The following is a 21887-nucleotide window of genomic DNA, read 5'->3' as shown; positions in this document are numbered from 1 at the left end:
CTCTTCCTCTGGGGACACTTTAGGAAAATGACTTCAGTGCTGGATTAAACAGCAGCCAGTCCTACAAAACTGAGAACCCCTAAGTATGAGTGGCAAGATTCGGAAGGCTGTGCACTCAGCCCGTCGTTCGGCAGTTGGGTGCGTTTTAAATCCACGAATCTGAGGGTATGGGATTGACAATTTGACTCTGTGTAAGTGAGAGTCAGACCTACGTTCATTTTTTAGGATTAACATTGACAATCGACTTTCAGAGAGCCCGCTACAATCACACACACACACACACACACACACACACACACACACACACTCTTCCAAGACTTGTAAACAGCGCGCTTAAAGTGAACGATCTTAATCTTCAGAACCTATCATTAACCAGAATCATGGTTAAAATAATTGCTTTCTGACAGAATGCAAACAGGACTAAAGATTTGTCCTGAAATCTCTGAGCTCCGCTATTCCAGAGTTTTTCCATTTCACAAATATACAGCGCGCCTCCAAACACGAGATCTAGGAAGACTTGTAGTTTGCTATTGCCCGCATTTTAAGAAACAGTTTTTCAATCAATTCGGGTTTGGAACAAGCAGTCTCTACCCCAAGCCAGTTCTGCGATTTCTTTTTCGGAAAGCGATGTAAAGAATGGACAAGTTAGACTCGCAAGTCTAGAGAGAGCCCCTGTGGCCCTTAAAAACTCTTACTCTGATGCAGGTAGGTGGTGATTGATCTAAAGATGCCCGGAGGGGGGGTGTTCCTAAGAGGTACTTGCCAGGGGGCACAAAAAACAATCACCAAAACAAAACAAAACAAAACTCCTTGAGGGAGAGGGGGAGGAAAACCCTTAGCCGGGGAAAACCAACTACACCACAGATTCGTGGTGCTTGTAAGGAAGGATTAAATTAAAATTATTGCCTGCGAGAGCAGGAAAATCAATTTGAAAACAGAAAAGAAGGATGGAATTAGGCAACAATATTTGCAGCTTTCTATAACACTGAGTATACAGAGAGAAGGAGGGGGAAAAAAGAGAAAATTAGAAAGTTAAGAAGAAATTAACATGCACTGGATGTGAAACATTGACATTCTAACAGCCATAGGATTAGATTTAGTTGGTGGAATTTCCCTGATTCTCAGGTTGTAAATGAATTTCCCGAGCGACTCATTATTGATAATATTGCATTTTTAACGTTGCTTCTTAGGATACATTAAGTCAGCTTTATCCAGAGAAATGGTGATTCTGCAGGGAAGCAAGAGAATATCTTTATAAAGGAGCAGTCCTTATTCTAAATTCTAATACGGATGATCAAATCTTGGCGCTTTTTCTGTTTATAAACCGCTTATCCTTATGAGTGTGACTTGATCTAAAAGGAGCCGAACAAACTTAATCCGACACTGGATGGGTTTTATCTTGTTAAATTAAAATGTAAAGAAAAGTGAACTGAAACTGTAACTTAGCAGGTCCCAGAGCCACCTGGGGTCGTTGATGGAAATGAATAATGAGGGCCTAGAAAAGTGAGGTTCCAAACTATTCGCTTCCAACTAATTTTGGGAAGAGATCCCTTTTCAATCCGCCGCTACTTGCCCCCCCCCCCCCGAAAGATGAACAATTACCCAAATTTGGGCGGGTAAAGAAACAGCTTCTAGTGAAGCTCTTTGATAGGACGTTGGGGTAGCGTGATTGTTGCCGTTAACGTACAATGTCAAAGAATGTTTTACTCTTCTTATTAGGCTATCCCCACTAACACACCTTATGTGTCTTAAAATACAGTTTTCTTGCTTAATGTATAATGCTGCGTTTCACCCCAATGGAGAAGTCCATTCAATTAACTTAGTCCAGTGGACATCTGTTGAGCAGGGAACTACCAGAGACCTCGACTCCGTGCCTTCTGGCCAGGATGGGGCGGAGGGCGGGAATCAGTTGCCCTCTCTCTGTTACTGCTGACGTCTCTGATCCTCAGTCATGCTTTCCTAAAATAGACAGCAGTCGAACCGAGGGTGATGAAGCGTGAGTGTCTCCGCGATGCGGGTGGAGGTGTGGAGGAGTGTTCGCAAGCAGCGCTCGTTGATGCATGTCCGTTTGTGTCTGTGTCTGTGTTTTGTGTTCTCTTTATGTATTTCTGTCTAAGTCTGCGTTCTGTCTATATTTTTGTGATGTAGTGGTGATGGTGGAGCCGACTTTCTGGTGTATCCGCGTGTTTCTCGATGTTCTTTCTCTCTTGTGAGCCTGCTCTCGAATACACATTCGAGTTCCGTGTGTTACTGCTGGGTAAATTATATTTGTGCGTGGGAGAATGAGCCCGTGGGCTGCGTGTCTGCGTAGGGTTGTGTTGTCTGAGCCCGTGTATTCTCTTCGTGCGTGAGGTACCCTGTGTTGTCGCTGTTACCTGCTCTGTGGAGACGTCCGTAGGTGCGCGTGTGCGTGTGCATGGAAACTTGTGAAAGGACCGTCACCCAGCGTGGAGCTTCGGTCGCAGGCTTGGCTGTCTGAGACAAGCTCAGCAGAGGCGAGCCAGGGCCAGAGGTTCCTCGGATTGCATCTGGTCGACATCAGCCAACCCAGAGGGCTCTCCAGTTCAAACCACGAGCAAACCGATACACAGATTTGCATATTTATCCCAAGCAGCCTGGAAGCAGCCAGAGGAGGGAGACCATTTTGTATGCGTGATTAACTATTTGGACCCTATGTGCTCTAAAATTGGGCTCTCCTTTCTCTTAACGTCTGGTAAGGAGCAAAGTACCAGCTTCAGAGGCTCGGTCTAGTTCAGGTTGTACTGACCCGGCCACAGCTGGGCCTCCTGTCAGTGCTCCAGTCCCAGTGAAAACTCAGTTGCGTGAGAAGTCTTACCCCTCAGTCCCTACCCTTGGCAACCTTCCCACCCTCCACGTAGCGCATCACAATACTGGACGAATCCCCCCCCACACACACCCCCCTCCCCCCAAAAAAGGCGGAGGTGGGAGACGAGACATCCTAAATTCTCTTAAATCTAAAAAGGACCAATTGAGACTCGCTGATGTTTGTGTTCAGAAGTTATGACTTAACGCGCGTCTCCGTATCTCTTCAATCTTGGTTTGAATTCGCTTAGAAAAGATCACAGGGTTTTTTGGAAAGGGACTTAGAACAAAGATCGCTAGAATTTTAGGTTTGGAGGGCCTTTAATCTTGCATCTGGTGCTTACTACCTGTGAGATCCCGAATAAGTCACAACTTTCTTTGGCTTCAGTCACTTCATCTGTAAACTGAAAGAGTTTAATGACTCGGTGACTTCTGGAGTCTTTTTTAAATCTCTGTGTATGATTCTATAGACCCTTCATGTTACAGCTGAGGGTAATGAAGCTCACAGAGTCTCTCGGGATCACACAGGAATCTTTCGGATGTTCTTATCTTGGGGGTGGAGAGTGATCTGAATATGTGATTTTATTAGCATTAGGAACATTTCCATCAGTACAGATGGGCAGGTCAGGGCATGGTCAAGGACGCTGAGATGTAACTTGCCCCTGGTCACACAGCTATTATTATCCTGGTCAGCAATTAGCCAATTATTCCTGAATCCAGGATTGACCAAACTGCCTCTTTAGATATGGCTGTTCATATACGATTACCAAGGAACATTCGGATGCTATATTCCCCCCTCTCTCCTCCTCCTCCTCTCCATTATCATGTTTCTTGGCTCTTTAGGACAGAAGGGAGAAGCCTTCAATGAAAATCAACTGGGACCGCCTTCTTATTTCATAGATGAACAAATTAAGGCTCAATCAGAGACAATTCATTTAAGACGCCCATCTGGATTAGAAGAGCTGAAAGGAATAGCACTTTTAATATAATAAATATTTCTACATGCCCAGGTCTTTGGCAACAAAGACATGACTCTCTGTGGTAAGTTAGGTGACTTATTTTGTGGTAAGTCAAACCATGTGTGTTAAAGTAAAGACTCAATGCCTCCAGGGGACAGTCACATACAAGGGGCACTTTTTCAAATCATATAATGGCATAGTGGATGGAATACTGGGTTTCTGACATTTAATAGCTGTGTGAGTCTGAAGAAGTTATTTGACCTCAATGTCCTCAATTGTAAAATGGGGATAATAACAGCATCTCTCAGTATTTTTTTTGTGAGGATTAAATGAAATAATATTTCTAAAATAGCTTAGCAAGTCCATAAATTACACAAATGCTTATTCCCTTCCCTATATAAGGGTCGTGGTTGTATCCAAGGTCATCTGGAAAGTCAGTGACTGAGTCAAGACTAGAGTGTTAGGATTTTGATTCCCAGAACTAGAGATAACTTTATTCTCATAACATGTATTATTGCTGCCCTTACTGGCCTATCTGCATTAAGATCTCATCTTTTTTTCTTCTTAAAAAACAATCTTTTCCCCTTTTCTTAATATATGATGTTGGAATTCACCTAAACAGAGAATTTGATTCAGTTCAACATATTCACTGTTATTGCTTCATTAATTCCTTCTATAATAACAACTCACATTTTTGTTTTAAGATTAACAAAATATTACTCTCCCTATTTTATAAATGAGAACATTTCAGAGATGTCAAGTGACTTATACAAAGTCATATAGCCAGACAAAGTGATGGAACCTGGTTTCAAGCACAGCTTTTCTGATCCCAAGTCCTTGAGTTTTTACACCAAGTTACTTTATCTCTTCAACCCCTTTCCTAGCCTTCTGCATGAACCCTTCCTCCCAGTCCAAACCCCACCCACACCCCCATTCAATGGAAAGGATTGGCTCTACAGCTGGAAATCTGGGTTGAAATCTCACCTCTGATATTACTTGTGTGATATTTGGCAAGTCGCTTAACCTTCAGGGCCTCAGTTTCCCCATCTGTAAAATGAGGGATTTGAACTAGATTGCTTCTGAGGTTCCTATTTTGGATACTGTTATCCTATGAACTGTTTCCACTCCACCTCTAAAGTCCCCTGCTCTGGAGGCAGTAGGAGGAGCCAATCCAATTTGTTTCTCCAGAAAGCAGGTGACAATTTTCACCAGACCCCCAGGAGCACAACCAGGAGACATGATCTTCTTGCCAGCAACATCTGGGGTCTTCTTGAAAGTGTCATCTCTATGAGATCTCTCTAGCAAGTCTCAATTAGCCACAAGGGAGAATAACAGAGAGAGTCCTCTTTCCAATAAACTCCCCCAGCTTGGAGCCCTCAGGGAAACAAAGGGCCTCTCGGATCTTTAAAGACCATTAGGAGGAGTGAGGGGAATGACTTCAGGAAGGATTGAGTTTCTTCTACAATGCATTTATTTTCCCCGCCAAAGAACCAATATGTACCTCATGTACTTGGGAGAAAATGTGGATGAGATTTCTCTCGTTCCAGGATCACTATGATGGGAGGTTTGTTGGGAGGTGGATTCTTTTTCTTTCTTTCTTTCTTTCTTTCTTTCTTTCTTTCTTTCTTTCTTTCTTTCTTTCTTTCTTCTTCCTTCCTTCCTTTCTTTCTTCTTTCTTTCCTTCCTTTCTTTCTTCTTTCTTTCCTTCCTTTCTTTCTTTTCTCCTTCCTTCCTTCCTTCCTTCTTCCTTCCTTCCTTTTTTCCTTCCTTCCTCCTTCCTTCCTTCCTTCCTTCCTTCCTTCCTTCCTCCTTTCTTTCTCTCATTCTTTATTGCTTTTTTCTTTCCTCCTTTTCTTTCCTCCTTTCTTCTTTCCTTCCTTCCTCTCTCTCTCTCTCTCTCTCTCTCTCTCTCTCTCTCTCTCTCTCTCTCTCTCTCTCTCTCTCTCTCTCTCTCTCCAAGTCATGTTAGATTCAGAGGAAACAGTATCAATGTAAACATGACTAAGGTGAAAAGTATCCTGTCACTAAAGCTTTTTGGGGGGAGTGGGGTGTGAGAAGAATTTATGTTGTATTATACTTATATGTAATCTTTATTTTTTTCATAATGGAAAAAGATCATAGAGAACATCCAGGCCAACCTCTCATTTTGCAAATGAGAAAGCTGAAGCCCATTGAGAGGAACTGGCTCACTCAAAAGTACATAGCAAGTTGAAGTTAGAAACAAAGACTTTAGGAGGGAATGGGTTCTTAGAAATATTCTATTCCAAAATCTTTATTTTTTTGGATGAAGAAACTGAGCCACAAAGACATCGCAAGATTACACAAGTCCTGAGTAGTACTTAAACTAGATCCTCTTAGTCCAAATACAGTGTTCTTACCCTTATAATATATTCACCTTCTCCTTTTCTGAATTCCACTCCAGTTTGCTGTTATTGCTATTCAGTTATATGCTAATCTGTGGACCATAATATGCCAATATTGTCTATGGAATTTTCTTGGCAAAGAAACTGGAATGCTTTAACATTTCCTCCTCCAGTGGACTGAGGCAAACAAAGATTAAATGACTGGTCCAATATCACACAGCTCATAAGCATCTGAAATTCGTATATGAACTCAGGTCTTCCAGTCCAGATCTAGTGCTTTGTCCACTGAGCCACCTAATTGCCTCCTACCCCAGGATTAGTCCTGACTAAATTATAGCACAGATGGATAGTTATTCAGTCTACTGCCAAAAAGTCAGGAAGTAACGTGATGTAGCAACAAGAGGATTGTACCCAGAATTAGAAGATCTGGTTTTGAGTTATTTACTCTGACGCTAAATAGTTACATGATTATGCATAGCTCAGTATTTCTGGGTGTATTTCTTCATTGGATCAATGGGGTTAACACAGTTTCACTGACTTTTCACTAGAAAAGCCCCTCAAATGCCATAGAAATAGGAGATGCTATTATTATTAATCACCATACCAGTCACCAAATTTTTACTGTTCAATAAGCTAAACCAAGATTTCCTTGGGCTCAGCATGCCCCTTATCACTCCTTTGCAGCCTTTGATCCCATCTGATTTTAGAGGACTCCAGCCCCTCTAGTGTTAAAAGGAGCAATTACACCCCCACCTCACTCCCCACTCCCATGCACACACATTACCTCAAACCCTTTTTGATTTAAAAAACATGAGCAGATCACATAGGGACTTCTAAATTGCTTGATTTTCCTTACATTCTCTAAGCTTTCTCCATTCCAGTTCTATGTGTAAGGAAGGAAAGAGCAGCAGATACTGCAATTGATAGTAACACTGGCCCATCATAGAAAATAACAACAGTAGCAACAAAACAGTGGTGACAAATAGCTTGGATCAGGAGCAGAAAGAACGTGGGATCTGAGATGGCAATCTCTCCCTAAAAATGCCCCCTTTACAGAGAGAAAAAGATCCCAAGCTCAAAGTAACACTGTTCATAAAGTGAACTCGAATCCAAACTTATAGAGCTGGAAGAAACCTGAATCATCTCTTGATCCAAGGGCCTCAATTTATAGAGCAAAAAACAGGCCCATCCAACTGAGCTGATTCTAATAGGTCAGAATCAATATATTGAGTATACATCAAATTCTTAAGTTATTATCGACAGAGACAACTGAAAGGGCTTTCCCAATCCTTCTGATACTATTTTTTTTTAATTCTGGCCTTGTTTTCTAGCCCTTTTAAAGATTCTATATTGGGATTACTCCCAGATTTTCCAACCTCCCCCCACACCCTGTCACTCCTGTCCCCCACTCTGGGAACTCCTTTCTCCCTTCCAAAGAGATCCCAGGCCAATTCAAACTGATAGATGAACCCTTAGGTTTGGGGGTTGAATACTGAGGATATGTCTGACACCAGGCATCACTACATGGCTCAATACCTGGCCGAACTCCTCCCAGGGTCAGGGATCAAATTAGTGAGAACCAGTGGAGCTGGGTGAACGAGCAGAACGTGGCTCCTGGGCGAGTTTTCTTCCCTAGGCCAAGTGTGACATAGAACACTGTGGTGGAGCTGCTGCACACCTCCTGGGAGGGAAAAACTAATTTCATTTCTCTTGGACCTCTTTTTTTCTTCCTTCCTTCCTTTCTTCCTTCTTTCCCTCCCTCCCTTCCTCTTTCTTCCTTCTTTCCTCTCTCCATTTCTTCCTTCCCTTTCTTTTTCTTTCTTCCTTCCTTCCTTTCTTTCTTCTCTTCCTTCCTTCCTTCCTGCCCTTCCTCCTCCTGTTCCCTCTCCTTCTTCCATTTTTTTGGGGGGGCAGAGTAGAGGCTTGCTAGTAAGATTGAAATCTATAGATAATCTGAAGCTTTCTCCAGATTTAGGGTTTTTTGTTTGTTTGTTTGTTTGTTTGTTTGTTTTTTGCCATCTGATGCCACAAGAGACTCAAGATAAAACAAAGAAATTACGAGAAAGAGGTAGCATCTCCTTGCCTTGCTTTGCTTTTTCCTTTTTGCTCTACCTGTTTGAGTCACCAGAAAACAACTTTCAAATATAGACCTCCTAAAATAATTAGCCAACCAGAATCCAGCCTACTTTCTGTGTATCTTTCCATCTAGATGTTTCTCTGTGTGGTCTATCCTGCCTTTTTGCTACACTTATGCTCCCCCCCCCACACACACACACAAAAATCTTTGGGAATGCTTACACAAATTTTTAATCTGTATTGGCAGGAAGCTGTCTGATTCCCTTTTAATTTCTGCTGGGTTTTTGTCTTGCTGCCTCTGTCTCTCCTTAAAGACTTTCTTAGCACTAGATTAGCAGATATATCCCTCTCTTTTGTGTCTCTATCTCCCTATGCCCTATTTCCCCCTATCTTTTCTCTGCTTCTTGGTCTCTTGTTTTATATATAATTATTTCCTGGTCTCTTGTTAAATGCTTATATGGAGAATTTTTAAATGGGTTCATTGAGATTTTCTTTATATGCCCTTCTCCATTTATGTGTCTCTCCATATTGTCTTTCTTTGTCTACCCTCCTCTCACTTTCTGTCTCTCTCTGTCTCTGTCTTCTTCCCTCCCTCCCTCCTTCTCTCTCTCTCTCTCTCTCTCTCTCTCTCTCTCTCTCTCTCTCTCTCTCTCTCTCTCTCCCTCTCCCCTCCAATCCTCAAAGTTTTCCTTTCCCACCATTGAGGTTGTAGCAGTATTTTCTGCCTGGTGCTGAAAACCAATTTGAGTTCTGGAGCCCTAGGGCAAGTGGGGATGGGGAGAGACAGGTAGAGGAGTGTTAAGAAATCTCCGTTTATTTTGGAAAAATATATGACTAATTAAATCATTTTAATCCAGTTCTGAAAACTGTTTTCTGTTGAGGCACACACTAGTACACACATACACCTTTTACTAACAAAGTAAGTGCAAATCCTCGCTATTGAGGAGATCACTGTTAGCCTCTGTAGTCGCTGCCTTGTGGGGCAACGATTTCTTAGGTTCCAGTTCAAATAGAAACCTAACTGGAGAACTATGGGAGGAGTTAATTTGGTCCCTCTTTTCATGATTGTATCTAAAGAAATGGGGATAAATGTGCACTAGAGACACAGGTTAAAAAGCAGCCCTTTCTTTTAAGAACCCATCTTGAATCTCTTAGTTACTGGTGAGATTAAACTAATTTTCTCTTTTCTAGGAAAACAAAGTCTTTCTTCCATAACTTTTCACTCCACTTAAACTTACAAATAGCACAATGCAACCCTTATGTTTGAATATATATATATATATATGCATGCGAGTGTGTGTGTGTGTGTGTGTGTGTGTGTGTATCTTATACAGAATGTCCCGAAAGTCATAGTTCATGTAGTTTTACTAGCTTAAAACTGCAGTAAGATTTTTGGGAAGCATAAATATAATAGAATATATGAGAAACCTATGAACATATACAGACACACACTTATAGGTTTGGGGGCAAATATCTCTTCTTCATTAGGAATGAAATCCAGAAAATGTTAAAATTCCATTTCATGCTAATTAATTTATTCATTTCATTCTCCCCTCTTTGAAATCCATTCCCCATTCCCCCTTCCCCTCATTTTTTCCTACACTTCCTCACTCTTGCTTCTTCTTTTTCTTCTCAGCCAGAATGTATTTCCACTAGGAGTCTGTTACCTCTATAAATTGATATGTGCTACTTGCTATTCTCTCTCCATATCACTCCCTTTTTAAAAATCCAATTTCTCTCTATTCTCACTTTCATTAGTTTTCTTCCTTTGGAAAAGGAGGCCCCTAAATGCTTGAAAGAAAGTACTCTAAATCACAATCAAAAAGTAACTATAAGGAGCAAGGATAAAAATACATTGGGATGCATTAAAAATCTCTATGGGAAGAGATGACATTCTGGGGATTGTATATGGAATCGAAATAGTAATACTCTGAGGTTAATATCTTTAGGGCTGGTTTCTGTTCCATGGAGTGGTGTGTGCAACTAATGCCAGAAAACTCCCAAAAATCTCGCACTGAAGAGGGCTGTAAATTCCTAGGCTGTAATGTTGTCAAATATTTCATTGAAGAACGTCATGGAAAATGTGTGCTTTCTGCTAAAAGGGCCAAGTAGAAGGGGCAAGCTCAGGACTAAAGTAGCAGAGACACAATGCCTTTTTTTTTTCCTGACCAAAAATTGAACCTCTCCTTAATGTAAGATTGACAGAGGGAGATTAACCGTCCTACTCTCTCTTGTAGGGGTACCCAACAACAGTTATACCCCATATTTTGAGCCCTACAGTTTTTTGGGGGGGCAAGTCTTTTTGCTTTTGCCTATTGTTGCTATCTGTCTCTGCCATTGCTAGTCTATCTCCCTTACTGATATGGCTTGTAAAGGCCAATTCAAAGATAGAGGATGAGTTGGGAAGATATCGTTTTTGTTCTTTTGTCCTCCTGGGTTGCAGCAAAGAGGACTTGTCCCGTTGGAGGTAAAACTGACCAAAGTAGCCCTTCCATCTCAAAAGTAAGTCTAGCTTTGAATGGGGGAAGAATGGATCAATCCTTTGGCACAGAGATAGGAGTGATAGGTCTTTCCGGAAGGAAGGACGGAAGAGAGGAAGGAAGGAAGGAAGAAAGGAAGGAAAGAAGGAAAGAAGGAAGGAAGGAAGGGAGGGAGGGAGGGAAGGAAGGAGGGAGGGAGGGAGGGAGGAAGGAAGGAAGGAAGGAAGGAAGAAAAGAAGGAAGGAAGAAAGGAAGGTAAGAGAAAAGAAGGGAAGGAGAGAGGAAGGAAAGGAAGAAGGGAGGAAGGAAGGAAAAAAGGAAGAAAGAATGATTCTACCTCATATCCTTCAGGGACATCTGCCTGGAGGGAGGAATGAATAAGAGAAACCAACCTTCCCAAAATATAAGAACTAGAAGAGTGACACTGAAATTAACTTGCCACTTAAGGCAGAGCTGCACCTCACTGCCTGTCTGTTCTAAGCTCCCTGGCCCCAGTTCTGGTTTTTGTTTGTTTGTTTCTGTTTTTGTTTTTAGAAATATTGACTGGTGGAACTCGAGACTGGAATAATGGCGCCAAGAAGATGCCCTTAATATCACTCTCTCAAAATGTATGTGTGTATCTGTATCCACACACATATACACATATACATACACACATATCATGCGAAGACTATTTAAGGCTACTGTATTATAAATATTTCCCCCTACACTGTTGCACACATAAACAAGCTATGTTATGCCTTTATTATACTCATTTATAATTACACTTATTCAGTTTCCATAATCTCTCTATGATCCATCATCCCTCCATGATCCATGCACATTCGCAGGAAATTCGTTACATACAACTACCATATAATTGTTTGCATATATGTGTGTGGGTGTTCACGCAAAATAATTTATAGATGTGAAATGTCTGTATATTCTATTGCATCCCTGTCAGCGCCTTGAAATCGTGTATAAATTCGCCAAATGCCAATCTTCTCATCTCCCCGACTCGAATTAGACCGGCCACTCCCTCCTCTTCCCTTCCTACCTTATGTAAACGTTTAGGGATCAATTTGCAAGGGGCTAAAGCTAGAACTTGGGCAGGGGCGGGGGCTCTCAGACTGGGGAGGAGGCTCAGAAAACAGAACAGGACTGAGTGAGGGTGGGAGGCGATTGGGGGATGCGGGGGATGCTTTCTCTGAGTGAAGTCACTGGCGTTAATGAAAAGCAGGGGGAGAGAGAGGGGCGCGCGCCTGACGGTGCCCTCTCGGTGGGTGGTCCGCGCTCTCTGATAAACACCCGGCCCCTTCTGCAGGAGAGCGCCCGCTGTACAGACTGCGTGTAACAATACCACCTAGATCCATTTCCATGCTCAGATTACAAGCTCGGTTGCTGCAGAGTCGAGTTCACTTAAGCAATTAGCCAGTAAAAATACCTTCGGTCAAGGAAAGAGGAAGAAGTTTCTGATTTGTCTATTTTTACACAAAACACTCGATCCTCCCCTTCACTACCACCCCCCTTTAAATGGAGGCTAGAAAAGACTGCTGGACAAAAAGACTAATAAGAATGGAGGTTAGGTTTTAAGGCCCTTATAGATTTTTAGATGAACACTAAACATCTGCCCCTGGGCCTCCCCTATACTTGAAGACATGGTTAAGAGTCTCCAATTAGTGTATTTTATCTGTCTGAATATTCTTAAGGGAAGAGAGGATCTTGTTTATACAATCTGGTTGATTGTCAAAGAGAGTCTGTGCTCTCCAAGCCATGACATCTAGCCCTTGGTCTGGTCTAGGGTGACACAGACTAACAGAAGAAGCACTCTTCTCAACCCTCCTCCAGACTTTAGATCTCTACTGGGAAACACCAATGATTCTGCAGTTTCTTGACCTGCTTCCTACTATCTCCCTGCCAGATTCTGTCTTAAAGGGTTAGTCCTTTACATAATAACAGCCTAGTTCTCAAACTATTAACTTGTCGGTTCCTCCATCATGGATCCTTCCTAATGCCTGTCGTTGAGGCCTGTGGAGATGAAGGGGTCCTATCTCTGAATAAAACACTGTTTAATGAAAGCGAATTTCCTCAGCCTCTTCAGTTCTCTATACCTACATCTTCCAGAGAAAGTTATGAAAGAAAGTAAAATGAAAGAATTCGCTATAATTAGGGAATAGTTAAGAACACTCTTAAAGAGTCTGAAGAACTAGGCTTTTTTCCTACACGTGTGTGTGCGTGCACACTCAGGCAAGTTATATCCCCCACGTGGGCCTTACTTTCCCCATCTGTAAAGCAAGAAGGTTGACCAGATGTTCTCTAAGGTCCCTTCTGACATTCTGTGGACATGGAAAACTAGGTTCAACCTATCCCCTGAGTGAGCTTGGTTTCTCCCTTAATAGCTGAGAGTGCAATACTACTTTCCCTCTCCGTTTCCTCAAATCCTTCTCATAGCCAACCTGATTAGGCTTTGGGAAGAGAATCTTTTAAAGAAGATTGGCAAGAATGCCCTGGAATGGAATGAATCTCCCTAAGTTTCTTGTTTGTTATAATCAGTGCTGCTTCCCCCCGATCCAGCAAAGAAGGCTCTTTCTGTCAGCCTAGAGGAAAAGCGGCAAACCTGTTTCCAGTGTTCCCTTGGCGTACAGACTCAAAGGCGGCTATTGAGGGAACGTTTCCCGCCCCGTACCCCAAACTAGACACAGTTACTACAACTCCAAAAAAAGTAGGGACTAAAAGCCACTAAGTCTTTCGGATTGAGCCTCCGGAAAAAATACAGGACGGCAGTGTAGAGGGGGAAATCATAAAAGTGATATTATGGGATGAGCAACATCCCATCCTTCTCCTTTCCCTATTCGGAGCTCATCCGACCATGGAGGTTGGAGGGTTTGCCACACACTGGGAACCTGGGCGGGATGGGAGTGGTGAGGAGGTCGGCCTATTTTTTTTTTTTTTTTTTTTTTTTACCGTTAACTATGCTAAGGTCACCGAAACTGCCTTGAAATATTTACCCCGGAGCATGAGGAAAAGGCCTGACTTCAAAATCCACCAGGATGTAGGCAATCTCTGGCTTTCTCTCGCATTCCCTAGCCTATAAAACAGAGCGTAGTTCAGGTTCCCCTTCCCAAAATTCCGCCGCGGACGCGGGGGAAACATTCCCCCTCAGTCTGTGCTCTAGGACTCAGGATTAGCTACCGAGAAACGTCAGCAGCGACCCCACTTCCCCCGGACTCCCTTCGCAGGAGCTCCCGTCTCCTATCCTGCTGCTACAACTGCTGCCGTTTGGCAGAGGGGGTATGGGAGGGGTGTGGAATTAAAAAAGCAGAGAGGTTTGTGTGTGTGTGTGTGTGTGTGTGTGTGTGTGTGTGTGTGTGTGTGTCCGCAGCTTTGAGCTGGGGGAGGGGAGGTAGGGGCCCTGATCCTGGGAGAGTTGGTGAGAATCCGGTTTGCAGGGACGTGGTTTAATGCGGAGAGCCTCCTTCCCTGTCACCGCTGGAAGTCTAGGCTAGGGCTAGGCGCAGGGAAGTCACTCGGGCCCTCTGCTCAGACTCGTCAGGCGCCCCGAAGGCGACTTCGCGTCTCCCTGCCAAGGCTTTGAGCTGCTGTGGGAGGTGGGGAATAAGGGAGGGGGGGAAGGAGGGAGGAGGGCCCTTGGGGAAACCCGATAGGCATCTTTTCTTTTGAAAAGTGCCGGGGGCCTGCGGAGAGCTCACCTAAAGTGTGGGCGCACACGCCGGTCCGCCTGTGGCAGCTGGGCTTTCTCCCGATTCAGCGCAAAGCAATTGTCCCCAGCAATCTGCCCTCCGTTTCTAGCAGTGACCTGTGAAAACCCACCTTTTTTCTAAGCTTTCCATGCGCCCCAAGCCTTCCGCCGCGCTCCCCTTCCCTCAGTATTCCGCGTTCGCGCAGCTGTACCTCTCCCCCCCCCCCCTAGCCCTAGGCGAGAGAGCAGGAATGAACAGTGAAAAGGTCAGACGGCGCACCTACCCAATCCCGGCATGCCCCAAGTCCCTAGTGGCTTACCTTGCCCGGTGAGTAACGGTTGCCCGCTTTGAGAAGCCCGCTCGGACGCCGGGGCTGAAGTGCAACGGCAGTTTCTTTCCCCGGCCCCCTCCCCCCGCCCCTTGCTCCATCCGCACCCCCCCCCCCGGCCAACACACACACACACACACACACACACACACACACACACACACACAATTCCCCCTTTGACTTAAAGTGACTGGGTGTGCACACGAGCGCACGAGACTGTGCGCGGGGCTAAGCGTGCGGGGAGCGCACGGGGGCTACTCCAGTCAGAGTCCCAGCGCCCCGCACTAATATTTATATTACAAAAATCTAAACAACCCGCCAGATAGGCTGCCCAGACGACTCCAATATAGTAGAAAGGGGGCATGGAAAGAACTGCCCGTTTTCGCAGATTTTTTTTTCTTTATTAAAGAATCTCCGAGAACATGTTTACACTGCTCTGTATAAACATCCTGCCAGGTTTCCCCCCTATCTTAGAAATTAGACCCTTGATTTTGAAGCTGGGGAACGCCAAGGCCTGGGGCCGGGAGCCGAGCGGTCTGGGCGCTCCAGGAGGGCCTGAGCCAGGGCTTGTTGCTTCCCTCAGCTTGGAGGCCAAACCGTGCAGTCGCTGCGGCCCGCTGCCCGCTTAGTGGGAACCACAAAGTTCACAGCCGTCCCGAGCCAACTGCGCGGCCGTAGACAAAGCGACTAAGCCACGCTTTCGTTTTCCCTAAGAACGCTGCTCGCTTGCATTCAGGGAACCCTGGGACTTTGGGGCTTCTGAAAATTCAGGCAGAGCGAGGCATTTGGCAGCCACTGAGGAAAAGGTCCCTCCGAGCGATCCTATTAAGAAGGTTTCCCTGGGGTGAGGGTAAAAGGCTGGGGGTAGGGGATCTCTACCAAAGAGCGAGGATTGGAAAATAAATGGCCTGGACTTCACGGAGGTGGCTGCGATCACAGGACTGTGGAGCAGGAAAAATGTTTGGGCTGGAAAGTCTAGTGATGGCTCCGAGTTTCCCTCTGGCCTGAATTGTTCAGGAAAGTGGGGGGGGGGGGGAGGAGGACGGGACATGGGGACGCGGGCGTGGAGAGAACCGCTTGGTATTCGTTCGTCCATTAACAATCGTTTGGAAGGCTGGTAGATAGATAGAGGTGGGGGGCGGGATCTGGATGAGAGCCACGGGATTGTGGGGAGAGGGAAAGGGAGTGTGAAGGTCCCTTTAAGTGCCCACCAGAGAAACGGTGGGGAGGGGGTAGGCTCGGGCGGGGGGTGGGAAGGAGGGAAGACGGGGGAGGTCGGGGCGGGGGAACTCCTCCAGCTCCTTACGTCTGACTGACTGTCAGGAGCCGACAGATGCAGCTGACAAGAGATAAAGTTAAAGGCGATCTCCGCTGAGAGAACAGAGCCCAGAGTTGCTGTTATGACAAGCGACTTCTTTGCGCAGCAGCGGCTGGGGCAGGAGTGTTAGGAGCTGCGGTGGCCGCCGGGGTCCTCCGAGGCTGTTTGAGATTGTAGCAGCACAGCCTATCCCCCGCCTTCGAATTCCCCCTTCCCTGGACTCCCCAAACCGGAGCGGGGGGGTGGGTTCCTTGCTGTCCCCAGGGCAGGCTGTTTCTCTGGCTCTGGCTCGGCTCTCAGCTGGTTCCTGCTCTTCTGGGAGGGCCAGAACGGAGCGGGAAGAGGAGGGGGTGGGGAAGAGAGAAGAGGGTGGGAGAGAGAGAGAGAGAGAGAGAGAGAGAGAGAAGAGAGAGAGAGAGAGAGAGAGAGAGAGAGAGAGAGAGAGAGAGAGAGAGAACCAGCCTTCAGTCGGCTGCAGCAGCGACAGCAGACCTAAGGAGCTTCTCCTAAGCAGGGGGGGAGGGCCGCCCGGGTCGGGAAAGGGGGGGCTGGGGGAGGGGAGGGGTGTGCAACCGAGCGCTCTGGAAAAGTTGCAGCAGATGACGGCAGAGGTGAAGCAGGCTCCCTTCTCTCAGCCCCCTCCTCTTCCTCCCTCCTCCTCCTCCTCCTCCTCCTCCTCCTCCTCCTCCTCCTCCTCCTCCTCCTCCTCCGCTGCGCAGAGTAGCGGCGGCAGCGGCGGCGGCGGCAGCAGCCACCCAATGTCCTCAGTCCCAGAGAAGGCGCAGCAACACGGCGGCCACAGCAGCGGCGGCAGCGGCGGCGGCGGCGGCGGCTCAGCCATGGACCCCGCCTCGTCCACCACCTCGAAGGCCAAGAAGACGAATGCGGGGATCCGGCGGCCTGAGAAGCCGCCCTACTCCTACATCGCGCTCATCGTCATGGCCATCCAGAGTTCGCCCACCAAGAGGCTGACGCTCAGTGAGATCTATCAGTTCCTCCAGAGCCGCTTCCCTTTCTTCCGAGGCTCCTACCAGGGCTGGAAGAACTCTGTGCGCCACAACCTCTCTCTCAACGAGTGCTTCATCAAGCTGCCCAAAGGGCTGGGCCGCCCGGGTAAGGGCCACTACTGGACCATCGATCCGGCCAGCGAGTTCATGTTCGAGGAGGGCTCCTTTCGCCGGAGGCCCCGCGGCTTCCGAAGGAAGTGCCAGGCTCTCAAGCCCATGTACAGCATGATGAACGGGCTGGGTTTCAACCACCTCCCCGACACCTACAGCTTTCAGGGCTCAGCCGGAGCCATCTCCTGCCCGCCCAACAGCCTGGCCTTGGAGGGCGGCATCGGCATGATGAACGGCCACTTGCCGGGCAACGTGGACGGCCTGGGCCTGCCAGGTCACTCGGTGCCCCACCTGCCCGCCAACGGCGGCCACTCCTACATGGGCAGCTGCGCGGGTTCGGCGGGCGCCGAGTACCCGCACCCGGAGGGTTCCGTGTCCGCCTCCCCGCTGCTGGCCAGCGGCGGGGTCATGGAGCCGCACTCAGTGTACTCGGGCTCCGCCTCCGCTTGGCCGCCCTCGGCCTCAGCAGCAGCGCTCAACAGCGGTGCCTCTTACATCAAGCAGCAGCCCCTGTCCCCCTGCAACCCTGCCGCCAATCCCCTGTCGTCCAGCCTCCCCACGCACTCCCTGGAGCAGCCTTATCTGCACCAGAACAGCCACAACCCTGCCGAACTACAAGGTAAGTGCAGCACGGTGGGCACGGGAGGCGGAGGGCATTGGAGAAGGCAATGGGGAAGTGGCAAATGTGGAACTAGGGCTTGTGCAGGAGGGAGAGTCTATGCAGAGACACATTTCCACAGGCTTGGCCCTCTGAAGTGTGGAATAACGCATATACTCAAGCGTGTAGTTGTGTGTGTGTGCGTTTTACGTCAGGGCCTCAGTGACCTTGCCTGTATATACCTCTAATCCACTAAAATGACCAGTGGAGTTGTTTATCTGTATACAGATGAGTGGAAGAGATGCTGGTGATTTGTAGGCACACGATGCATTCCTTCAAACACACATGTGTTCATTCATATTCAAGTCGGCCCCTTTCCCGACCCCTTCTCTTTCAAACACTTGGAACTTGGCGGCAATCTCTACTTTTCAGTTTGAGTCCAGGAAAGGAGTTTTGCATAGCTTTCCTTAGGCCCTCTGATCCTCTGCCTCTCTTCTGGTCCAAGCTCTGGGGTCCTATCTAAGTTTAATTGCTTGAGGTTTTGACCCCATAGACTTTTTAGAATTTCTAAAGAGAGAAACTTGAAAGCTATGCCAGCAGTTCAGGCCCTTTCTCTTCTTCAGGCCCAGTTTCTCCTGAGTGACCTGAAAAGCCGAGGGATAAGAACTATTCTGCTTCCCAGGAAGTTGAGTCCTGGGTCTGAGAGGAGGGGGTAGGCCAGGAGGGTCAAGAGCTTTTTTTGGGGGGAGGAGGAAGTTGGAATAGCCTCAGAGTGTTTGTGAATGCAGGACTAGACTGCTCTATACAACAGCTCAGAGGTTAGGAGGCATCCTTTACTTTATTGAGGTTAGAGAGCAGGCCGCACTGTCACTCTTGGGGAAAAGGCTGGCTAAATGGGGTCCCATAGCTGCTTTTTTAGGCTCCAGGTTTCAAGACCAAGTGCACCATCGGAAGGGAAACTCCCACCAGAATGCAGGGAAGGAAGATTTAAAAATATCTCCCCCTCTCCCTTACCCCCAGCTTATTGCCAACCTTCTCCTTCTCAGGCCTTGTTTTGGAAATTATCTGGACTTAGCTAGAGGCCTGTCACTTAGGGCTTCTTTGAAACCAGGATGCTCTACTCTTGAGGCCAGCCCTGGCCTGATTAGCAGTACTGAAGGAATATGGGGGCTCCCAACTAGTCATTTTGCTGTATATTTTGGGGGGATGGGGAGGAAGAAATTGTCCTGAGGGGGGCTTTCTGAAGCGAATTATAGGATAAAATCCCAAACATATTCAGGGTGTGTAATCTGCTGTTAGCTCTTCAGCCTTCTGTCCTTCCTGAACTTTTCCACTTTGGCCGGGTAACTTAGCCTGGAACATTTCTGCCTCTCCTCAGTTTTTGTGTTCACCTCCTCCCAAACTCCCTCCTTCTGGAAGTTGCCCGATGGATCTGTCCATAATGCAAAAGTCAGTCCAGGGTTTGGAAACTCCTATCCTGAGGAAAGGGGAGCCGGTCGATCTACTCGGGATGTTGAATATGAAGCCAGGGCCGAGCCGGGCAGTAGTTTATTCTGAAACTTAGAATGGGGCCCTCAGGCCCAGAAGAGGTGCCCCCTGGGGGGCCTGACCAACTCCTTTTTGCCAGACAGGTGGTCCACGATCTCTCAGTCCCGTCTAGACCCATCCTTTTGCCCCCTTACCACACACACGCACGTAATTCCCCCAATTCCTGAGAAGCCCGGAGGAATCTCAGAGCAGCCAGAGGCAACGGAGGGACTAGATTAGCGGCTCCAAGCCTGAATGCGTCCTGCAGACCCCGCGCCGCCAGGTTAACTCCAGCTGGGCGCCCTGGGAGAGTGGGGATTAGCAGGGCTGCGGATGCCGTCAATTCGTTTAGTCCCGGAGCGACTTGGGGGTGGGGGGGAAGCTAATAGGTTTCCCTTCTTTCCCTTCCAGTCCTGACAGTAAAACAGTAGCGTAGACTACTTTCCCTGTCTCCATCTGCCGCCTTCACATCTCTGATCCGTTTTGTGTGTGTATGTGTGTGTATTTGAGAAGAAAGGGGAAAAGAGGTATTTTCCTATACATTGCTCATACTTTTAAGACATAGACCTTCCAACCTATATAAATATCTTTCTGTATCCTTCCCTTCCTTTTCTCCTCTTCCCAGGAATCCCCCGGTATCACTCTCAGTCTCCAAGCATGTGCGACCGAAAGGAGTTCGTCTTTTCTTTCAACGCTATGGCCTCCTCTTCGATGCATTCAGCAAGTAGCGGCTCTTACTATCACCAACAAGTGACCTACCAGGACATCAAGCCCTGTGTTATGTGATGGCTGGGCCGGCAGCCCTGCAGCGACACAAAAGGCGCTCCCTTTCCCCATCACGGGGCGAAGGGATCTCTAAAAACTGAAGAAAAAGAAAAGAAACTGATTAATTCTTGAGGTATAAAGCCATCAGCAGCAAGAGACCTGGCAGAGGAAATCCCGAAGGGAATGCACCAGATCGCTGGTGAAAGCAGTTCCCAACTCCTGCTCCTAGTTCCCACCTCTACCCCCAGGCTCTAATTTTCAATTCTGGTATAGATTGGGACCTAGTCTGACTGTCAGTGTTTGAGAATCGGCATTCAGATCCTTTTGGAGTGACCCAGACCCAACGGATCCGGATGGCAAGGTGCTGTGTTTGGGGAACCCCCAAAAGACGTGAGGAAAAACCTGCTAGTTCCCCCCCCCCCCCTCCTTTTCCTCCAGGGACGCGAATTTGGGCAAGGAAGGACAGCGGGTTGGTGAGGGTGGGGACATGTGAAATCCAGTAATTATCAAAGACTCTTATTTTGTCGGTTTGAATATTTATCTCTTTGTCATTGTTGTTGTTGAAAGAATGTCTTAGAAAGAGCGTCTTCCCCCAACACCACATTATGTGGGGTCAAGAAATTGCTCTGTCTTCGCCCGGATTCTCTTCAGATCAACCCCGAGTGGAACTTAGAGACAAAGTTCTATTTTCCGATACCACTCTCCGCTTAAAAAAAATAAAATAAAATAAAAGTAAATTAAACTTAAACCAAATTACAGCGAGCCAAAGAAGTGAGTCCGTAGCCGTTAGACTTCCCCTCTGTTTTGCTCTCCCAACAGAGCAGATTTTTTTTTTCCCGAATCACCCGTGGGCCTCTTTGTTTTCCACTCACAAAATCCTTTCCGATCTCTACTGTAAACTTTCTGGTCCAAGACTGAGCATTGGGCTCTGGAGGCTGAAAATCAGCGGGTGTTTAGGATTTAAAAGAAAAGCTACTAATTCCAAAGTGGATTCAGGATCGCCGGGACACAGAAAGATTAAGGCACTTTTAAAAAAAAATAGCAAGGCTCATCCTGTTATTTATTCTATTTTTTTCTAATAATCGAAACACCACGTCGGCTCCGTGGATCAGTATTAAATGGTGTGTACCTCGTTGGCAATATTTGCCGTGTAGATTTTTTTTTTTTTTTTTTAGTTTTCCATTGTAAATTTGAAACAAAGTCGATCTGTGTAAAGACAAATTTCCATATGTTTTATATAAATATATATATAATGAAGGACTATTTCCCCCCCTTTTTTGTATGTTGGCTGCGTCGGGCAGCGTTTGTGACACCTATTTTAAGCTTTCTTCTGCACTGTATAAAATGGTAATTAATGACGTGCCCTTTGTGTACCCTTTTCCAAAAAAAAAAAAAATAGAACAAAAATAAAAACATGTATAGCATTTGTACATGGTCTTCACACTTGTATGAACCATAAATAAAACACCACGAGTATTTTACCAGAAGTGGGACTTCAGAGTATCGCGCAAACTCCTCCGGGAAGAAAAGGAGCCACTCCAGATATTTTGTTTCCAGAGATTCCCGATCATTTCAACAATCCTTCCATTGTCCCCTTCGCTTACTCTCTTAGGGAAGTTTTGCCTGGAGCTAACAGTTATTATATATCTAGCAGCTAAAAGTCCTTTACAGGCTTGAAGTTCTGGGATTCTAGCCCAGGTCTCTGCTCCTCTCTAAATTGTATCTCTGGCTTTAAAGAAATCACTTAAAATTCAAAGAAAAACCAGAGACCTTCTTTCTCCCATTCCAAAGTGAAAATTAATCTTTACTTCTCCCCTTTCCATTAGGATTTGCCACGTTGGCTCAGCATTGG

The 21887-nt window shown here is 46.5% G+C and overlaps 1 protein-coding gene and 1 long non-coding RNA gene across 2 annotated transcripts in view; one reads left to right on the top strand and one right to left on the bottom strand.

Moving 5' to 3' along the window:
• The window catches only part of LOC127547823 (uncharacterized), a 99323-nt gene extending 84533 nt beyond the window's left edge, over window positions 1-14790 (bottom strand). Inside the window, exon 1 of the long non-coding RNA XR_007950275.1 lies at window positions 14701-14790. This is a non-coding gene — a long non-coding RNA (uncharacterized LOC127547823). The remainder of the gene's footprint in view (window positions 1-14700) is intronic.
• Window positions 14791-16741: 1951 nt separating this feature from the next.
• Window positions 16742-21522, top strand: FOXF1 (forkhead box F1). Its single transcript, XM_051974837.1, has 2 exons — window positions 16742-17764; window positions 19896-21522. The coding sequence occupies exons 1-2, from the start codon at window positions 16786-16788 to the stop codon at window positions 20054-20056; spliced, it is 1140 nt and encodes a 379-aa protein (XP_051830797.1). The 5' UTR covers window positions 16742-16785; the 3' UTR covers window positions 20057-21522.
• The last annotated feature ends 365 nt before the right edge of the window (window positions 21523-21887 follow it).

Source organism: Antechinus flavipes, chromosome 2 (genome assembly GCF_016432865.1).
Source record: "Antechinus flavipes isolate AdamAnt ecotype Samford, QLD, Australia chromosome 2, AdamAnt_v2, whole genome shotgun sequence".
Taxonomy (NCBI): Eukaryota; Metazoa; Chordata; class Mammalia; order Dasyuromorphia; family Dasyuridae; genus Antechinus; species Antechinus flavipes.
The sequence above is the reverse complement of the archived record's forward strand: the minus strand, read 5'-3'. Positions and strand labels throughout refer to the sequence as shown.